A 7,908-nucleotide genomic window follows, 5' to 3' on the forward strand; every position below is an offset into this window, starting at 1 on the left:
GTTCCAGATGTGCAGTTTGTGAGACCAAAGCAAACGTCATAGCTGTTCACAGTCAGACCAATCAAATCCCTGTGTGTCCACAGGGCTGGCTCTCTCTGTGGGCTGGCTATTCATTTGTCATGGTAAGAGCATTGTACTATGTAATTGTGTTGATGGATTTTGTACCAAAGGCCTAAGGCCATGGCAATAACTTTTTCATTAATAGGCTATACAGTATAATAGTTGTTTATTGCTAACTGAAACTCTTTTAGGTGGCTTGCCTTTAATGAGCCTTTGTGTGAAAATTAACTATTTCAGTGCCCATAGTGGATCTTTGGATCTATTCTTCATGTGATATCTTTGTTTCAAGCAAACGGGTGCTGGAGCAGAGGGCTCTGGCCAGCCTCTGGCCTCACCAGGCTCCTGTCTGGAAGAGTTCCGGAAGATTCCCTTCATCGAGTGCCATGGACGAGGGACTTGCAACTATTATACTGACTCCTATAGCTACTGGCTAGCCTCCCTGGACCCAGAAAACATGTTCAGGTAAACCATCAGATCTAGATGTCTTATTGTCTGCTGTCTGGTAAAGCACAACTACAGAGAGTTGTTAATTTACCTAGGGTGATGAGGAACCAGTGGGTATGCAGGCATTCATAGTCCGAAAAAAAAGGCTCAATAGTGGACATGCATAAAGATGCCATGCCTACAGCTTGACGTCTTCCAGCAGTATGATCATCTTCATTATTCCTCCACATAATTACCTTGGTGCATCGATTGCTTATTTGAGCAGTAGGTTACAATATAATTGTAAATTATATTATAATAATAATAATCAACTTTATTTATATAGCACCTTTTATATAGCGCAGTGTTACAAAGTGCTTTACAAATGTGAAGATAAACAAATATACAAATAAAAACAAAATATCAGTAGGAAAACACAGTAAAACACAACACATTAATAAGGGCAGCATAAGTTAAAGGTTAGTCCATAAAAATTAGTTTTAAGAAGATTTAAAAGAAAATACTGATCTTGCTAGTCTGGCAAAGGCATGGTCACCTTTTGTCTCCAGTCTAGACTCCGGAACGGCTAGAAGGGCCCTGCCTGAGGATCTTAGGCTGCGCTGAGGCTGGTAGGCGATAAAAGGTCAGAAAAATAGTCCAGTGCCAGACCCAACCAAGCCTTAAAAGCTATCAGTAAAATCTCAAAGTCAATTCTAAAACTAACAGGTAACCAGTGTAGTCTCTTTTCCTTGTTATGGTTAAAAGCCTAGCTTTAGCCTAGCTTTAGCCTAGCAGTTGATAAATTGTATCAAAGGCTACACTAGTTTGTGACATTAAGTAGAGCAGTTTTAGTGCTATGACATGGGCAAAAACCATAGTCAGCTGATTATAGACAACCTTCTCTAAAACTTTGCATAAAAATGGGTCTAGAATTGTTCCAGACTGATTGTTCAGACTTGGCTTCTTAAGAAGTGGTTGGACAAGAGCATATTTAATGTAAGGCAGTACTCAGCAAGTAGCCAGGGAGCTGTTAATAATAGCCAAAATGTTGAGGCAGACTGTTTCCATTACTTCCTTTAGTAGTCTAGTAGGAACAATATCTTGGGGTCAAGAGGAGGATTTCATGTGTGATGAAGAAATACATTAATCCAGGTTTGCCTCCAATTGGTAAGTAATAGTCAGGTCATGTATGGGAGGGTTGATCTGGTCTCTGATATTTACAATTTTCTTAATAAAGAACTGCAAGAAGTTTTAACATTCTTCAGGAGAATGGTTGGTGACCTTATTTGATGGCCTATTTAGAATTCTGTTAGTAGTAAACAGTATTGTTGGATTATGACAGTTCTCGGGGATCAGATTACAAAAATACTTTTGTCTCGATTCCTTTACAGAAGCATTCTATTCCTTCATCAGATCCTTCAAACGAATGTGGAAAACGTTGAGTTTACAGGCCTTCCATTTTCTTTCGGCCTTTCCATACTCATTAAAGGTGTAGGTTATTTTATTTCGCCAGGGAATGGCACTGTCCAACCCTTTCTGATAGGAGGGAACCCAGTCTAATAGGAGGGAACGGGAGCAGTTGAAATGACAGTACTGTTTGAAAAGGCCTCTGGCTATACAGTTAAGGAAGCAAGAGCAAACATAAATAACCTGGATAGTGGACAAAATTACATTTAAAAGAATAGCTTCATGGTCAGACACATGCATATCTTTTGTCTCCACATCATTAATAGTAAGGCCAGAGGACAACACTTGGTCAAGGGTATGATCTTTCAGATGTGTGGGATCTCTTACGGACTGAACAAGACCAAATGATTCAATAAGGTTTGTGAATTCAGAGGCCAGTGCATTTGAGGGGCAACAAACATGGACATTAAAATCCTCTAATTTACAAACTGTAATACATGACCATGATGAGGGACAAAAGCTCAGAAAACTCTACAATGAATATGCTATACATTGCGCTGTGGTAAGTGTGTAGAGGAATGATGATGGCGATATAGCTCTGAATGACATCAAGCCATAGACACAACATCTTTATGCATGATCTCCATTAATATTCCTTGATAACTGTACTTAAATCACTAACTGTAACTGTGATTCATGTATCTTTTCTTACAACAGTATTTAATGTAGCATTGTGTATTTCTTTTTGCCTCTATTCCCACAGTAAACCAAAACCCCAGACAGTGAAAGGAAACTGCCCAGGGAGTATCGTCAGTCGCTGTCAGGTGTGTATGAAGCAGTGGCGGCCCTAGGACCCAGGGTCCAAGGGACAACTGGACTGGAGATGCACTACTTCCATTAGCCACTGTGGGGCAACAGAGAGACTGATCAGTTCAATGAAGACTCATTTTCAGTCATGGTGCATGGAGACCTTGAGTGGCTTCCACTTGACCTTTTTATTTTCATTTCAGCCCATTGTTTGTTTTGTTTTTTTGTAAATTGTCTGGACTGTTTATGGCAGATGGGTCTGTGTGCTCCAGTCTTATGTCAACTTTAAACTAAAAACAAACTGCCTGTCAAACTGCCAGGCTGGTTGTCTAATGTGGGATGCTATGTTGTCCAAACGGTGCTATGAGTCTCATACAAGATCAGCTGTTATTTTGGAGATAGCTAAGACAGTATAAGTGGTCCTATTAGCCATTGAGCTCAGAGGAAAAAGCTTGAGTGATGATGACATTACAGTATCATTTCCATTAGAATGCTACAGCAACTTTATAGTAAATGTGTATAAAGCTGTAGATCTCTGTTGTTGATTGAGTATAGTACTACATACAATGGAAATGTTTCTGTTGTTATCACTTTGTCAGGGAGACATTTAATAATATCATTGTTAAGAATTTCATTACTTGCTTTTAACTTGTCAACCCTCTAAGATGTACTGTAGTATTTATATGAAGATCACCACTGTTAGTATAATTTCGGTGTCCATTGGCATTGTGCATAAACATCTACTTTGACTCTCTACATGCACTCACTCCAATGGCAACATAACCACTTTGTTTATAGCATTTATTGTACTTCCAAAATGAATTTGCATTTCCCTTTTACTGTGTGTTGATATTACCTTATCAACCTTATTGCTTCCATTGGTATGACTGTAGCCTTTTTTAACTGACATAAAATATATATATATATATTGTACATGACACAATCCAGCGCTGTACCCAGAAACAAAGTGTTGTCTTTATTGTTACTGTTGCACTTGATTCTATAACGGATGCACTTGATTAACAGGATCTTTTGATGCTCATTTCTGTGTGGTGAATGTCTTCTCCATAATAGTGTTATCATTCATGTACAAGTGGATTCTAACTTCTGTATATTTATAGACTATTTAAAAAAGAGACACTCTGTTGCTACATTTATTGTCCGGCTGTGTGCTTAATGTTTTTCTGTTCCTGGAGTTGCTAATATACAGTAGATTTTATTTCGTCCCATTCAATTATTATTATTATTATTATTATTATTATTATTAGGGATAGAAAAAGGAAAATCTTTTAGTTTAGGATTACCTTTAGCCATAGGATTAAGAAGGGCTTGTATTTTAATTAATCTGATCAATGATTTCCCAAAACTTCTAAATCCTTTATGCAATATTACTGTATCCTATGTATTGTATCAACTGAACTTCTCTCAGCCACAATCATCAAGGGACGTGTTTAACTTAATTCCCGTTCTCCTCCATTGTAACAGTCACATTGGAAATTAATGAAATTAATAAGGAGCTGAGTCATTGTATGTGCAATGGTTTTACTAAAGTAGTAAAGTTTTTTTTTAAAAACAGTCAAACAGGGAATATCTGTGTACAGTATATATGTGTGCTTGACTGTAGCTACTGTAGAGATACCGACTGCTATAGTAATTGTTGGCACATGTTGGCAGGTTGGGGGTAAGAAGATATGGTGTACCATAGACATGCTGTGAAATTCTCATGAAGCTAATATGCATGTCTTAAAATAATTCTCAAGCTCTGCTATACAATAATGGCTACTCCTCAGATACCTATGTCGTTAAGCCTACAGCCAAGCTGGTACCTCCAACTACCTATATTCTGTAGTAACCAATTTTTCCTGGTCAAAATTACATTGATCCTACTTACTTTATGTCTGTGTTTGGTTCCAGACCAGCATGACCACAAGGTAGCAGTGAAGAGCTGCAGAATGATGTTGCAACTTATGATGGGCATGCTATGCAAATAAGCATAATTGAAATAACTCTCATAGCAACATAGGTACCCTCTGGTATAATATTGAGTCTATGAAATTAATAATTTGGTTTAATTCCAAGAAATGTGATTTAATTGTTTGTCTGAATTATATCAGTCAGGTATCATTCAGACAGCACCGTCTGTATACAAATAGACAGTACACACCCATACACATATGCAAATCTACATTAAGCAAGTGCAACAGTATGGTTATACATGTTATAACAACTGTGAACAATTGAAAACAAATTCTGATATTGGTGAAAGCTAACAAGGAGATCCTACTGTAGTAATCAAAGTCAAAATGGGTAATCATTCCACTTAAAATCCATTATAATGCTAATTTGTAATGAAGTGTTCCATGATGTCATCACTTTGTTTTATTTTTCCTCTCTATCTTACGCTTCCTGTTTTAAAGGCTTTTATTATGCAGACATTTTCTGGTTGTATTTGATTTAGGTTAACGGTGGGTGCTGAATCCATCCTGGCTAATTGTTTCATTGTGGGCCTCCATTTAAAATCAATAAGTCCCCTAGGAGCTGCCTTTGTGACAAAATGACTGAACAAAGAGAAGCTCTGAGTGTCTAAGTGGTTTATGACGGGGAATTCCATCATCACTGGGCAGCCGGGGGTGGGACATGCCTCTGACAGGCAACCTGTCACTCACCCAGGAGCAGAGTGACGAGCTGAGAGGAGCTTTAAAAGAGACCACAAAAACCCCCATCACCAGAACCAGATCACCTCATCTGTTATTCTGTTCCAGCCCAGTCCAACTCAGCTCAGCCCAACTCTGCCCAGCTCTGTGGTGATGAAGTTCTGCCGGCTCCACTGTGCCTTGGCCCTCCTGGGATTGGCCCTGGCCCTCTGTAGCCATGGCGCTGCCTCGCAGCCCGACCTGGACCTCCGCCACCGCAGACTCCTACAGAGAGCCCGCGCAGCCGGCATGGCTACACAGGTGAGCAGCCATCAGCCCGTCACATAGGTAACTTACACTGCTAGCGAGACAATGACATGCATTGAACAGTATAGTACATGGTATAGACTAGTACATGCATTGAACAGTATAGTACATGGTATAGACTAGTACATGCATTGTACACAATGCAGCATGCAATAATGTACATGCACATTACTCAGTGTAATCGGCTACACAGCAATTCAAAAACACTTTCAACAACAATACAATCAACAGAACCCCAGGTTAGTTACTGTTCTACTGAAACAGTGAGGATTAGTTGTGCTGTTAGTAAAACAGGCAAAAATAATTCACCCAGTGACTCTTCATAGACAAACAGATACCCAATCACAATGGGATTCAAATACAGTAAATCACAGTTGTTGTTGTTGTTGTTGTTGTAACACAATGGCTAGTACACCATGACATACAAATCCGCCAGATTTGACAGCTGTCTATGGTGTGCCTCATCAAAAACAACGTATTTATGTATACAGCGAGTACTCTCTTGTCAGCAGCTAGAGGTGCAATGCTGGAGCACCTTACGGCCGTGATGAAGTAATTTTCTAACCCTAAGTAATTCTGACTTGGTAAGGTCACAGTTGGTTGACATTGGGCAGTCACTCTCCAGCATGAGCGTGTCCCATCATGTATTCTGTCTCATACACATCTGTCTATCACAGCACCAGGTGAGCAGAATTGACACTGAGGGAGCTGTTGTGAAATGTAATAGGGGACTGAACTCAAATAGAGGCTGATACATTTTTCATTTATACACAGACAGAGGCAGATGTTTACCATCTCCTCTTCTGACCGACAATCATACGTCTGAGTGCCACTTTCTGACACTTACTGTAATGATTCACTCACTTTGCTGATGGTGAAGTCATTGACAGTTCATTTTGATTCTTGCAAAACCCCATTTTGAATATTTCCATTTTACAACAAAATATTTTCTACCGAACATTTTTTTGTATACCTCTCTATTATCTGTTGATGGAAAACAAAACTCTCCTTATATCTGTCTACCATCCATTTCTCCATCAGTCTGTCTCTGAGTGTGCTACTGCTAGACTTTCATTCTCTGCAGATAATTGACATGAAAATGAACAATGATTACATTTGTTTGTGTGTGTGTGTGTGTGTGTGTGTGTGTGTGTGTGTCTGTGTGTGTGTGTGTGTGTGTGTGTGTGTGTGTGTGTGTGTGTGTGTGTGTGTGTGTGTGTGTGTGTGTGTGTGTGTGTGTGTGTGTGTCTGTGTGTGTGTGTGTGTGTGTGTGTGTGTGTGTGTCTGTGCTGCAGGACTGGAGTAAGCGAGCGGTGGAGGACATACTATCCCAGCTGTCCTTGCCTGAGGTGGAAGCCCAGGAGAGTGAGGTGTCCACTACGGGGGCCAAAGAGGACCTGCGTGTGGCGCTGGAGCGCTCTGTGGACAACCCCAACAACCTGCCCCCACGCGAGCGCAAAGCTGGCTGCAAGAACTTCTACTGGAAGGGCTTCACCTCCTGCTGAGACTCCGCCCACCTCATGACACAATGCTGCCAATCACTCCGCATCCCTACATCCTTGACCTGCACCTGACTAATGCATACAATCAACAGTAGCTGTGTCTGACAAATTCATGAAATCAAGAGAATAATGTATCTGTCTAATTTATGAAATAAAGCGAAAATCATTTAATTTGTTTTACTACATTTTTAAGTCAATGACTGTTGACATGCTATTCATTCATAGATTACTTCTGAGTCTGACAAATGTAACACACATTGACAAATATTTTCCTTCACACTCAATACTATGACTGACATAAGCCTCTGAGTGACAGATAGAAATGTAACATCCACACCAGACAGCTGGCACACACACACACACACACACACACACACACACACACACACACACACACACACTGCTCTCGTTGACTCTGTGGTGGAATATGTGGGTAAAATGAGATGGCTACAACCGAGCAGAGAGCCTGGCGACATTACCATGATTATAGCTAATTAGTGGTCACAAGGGATACTTCCGTCCTGTTTAATACCCGAAGAGACACTGCGTAATGACGCGATTAATAGTGACACTGAGGAGAGCAAAAAACAATCTGTTCTCCGTCCTAATGGAGAAAGCCACTGCGGCGTACGGAATTAAGAGATGGCACCGGCTCGCGAGTATTTTAAAGATGGCTCTCGCGCACGGGCGCAGGCATTAGGCACAGACTTCCGCTCCCGCGCGAGGGTTGATTAAGCGGCTCCAGGCGA

The 7,908-nt window shown here is 40.4% G+C and overlaps 2 protein-coding genes across 5 annotated transcripts in view; both read left to right on the plus strand.

The window, feature by feature from the left end:
- col4a3 (collagen, type IV, alpha 3) overlaps window positions 1-5,128 on the plus strand; it is a 45,186-nt gene extending 40,058 nt beyond the window's left edge. For 3 of the 4 annotated variants that reach the window (XM_083696356.1, XM_083696357.1, XM_083696358.1), the window contains 3 exons: window positions 8-122; window positions 350-522; window positions 2,654-5,128. In XM_083696356.1, coding sequence (XP_083552482.1) covers window positions 8-122; window positions 350-522; window positions 2,654-2,741 — 376 coding nt within the window. In that variant the 3' untranslated portion in view covers window positions 2,742-5,128. Of the gene's footprint in view, window positions 1-7; window positions 123-349; window positions 523-2,653 lie in introns of those variants that run through there. The other variant, XR_014554945.1, reaches the window with a different exon arrangement.
- Window positions 5,129-5,281: 153 nt separating this feature from the next.
- On the plus strand, window positions 5,282-7,259 carry sst1.2 (somatostatin 1, tandem duplicate 2). The gene is made up of 2 exons (XM_083696360.1): window positions 5,282-5,651; window positions 6,953-7,259. The coding sequence occupies exons 1-2, from the start codon at window positions 5,505-5,507 to the stop codon at window positions 7,160-7,162; spliced, it is 357 nt and encodes a 118-aa protein (XP_083552486.1). The 5' UTR covers window positions 5,282-5,504; the 3' UTR covers window positions 7,163-7,259.
- Window positions 7,260-7,908: the final 649 nt, after the last annotated feature.

This window comes from Argentina silus (genome assembly GCF_951799395.1).
Source record: "Argentina silus genome assembly, chromosome: X".
Classification (NCBI taxonomy): domain Eukaryota; kingdom Metazoa; phylum Chordata; class Actinopteri; order Argentiniformes; family Argentinidae; genus Argentina; species Argentina silus.

Coding starts and splice junctions, on each gene's coding strand:
- sst1.2 (XM_083696360.1), top strand. CDS start 5,505: ATGAAGTTCTGCCGGCTCCACTGTGCCTTGGCCCTCCTGGGATTGGCC. Junction 5,652..6,952: donor CAGCCGGCATGGCTACACAG/GTGAGCAGCCAT, acceptor TCTGTGCTGCAG/GACTGGAGTAAGCGAGCGGT.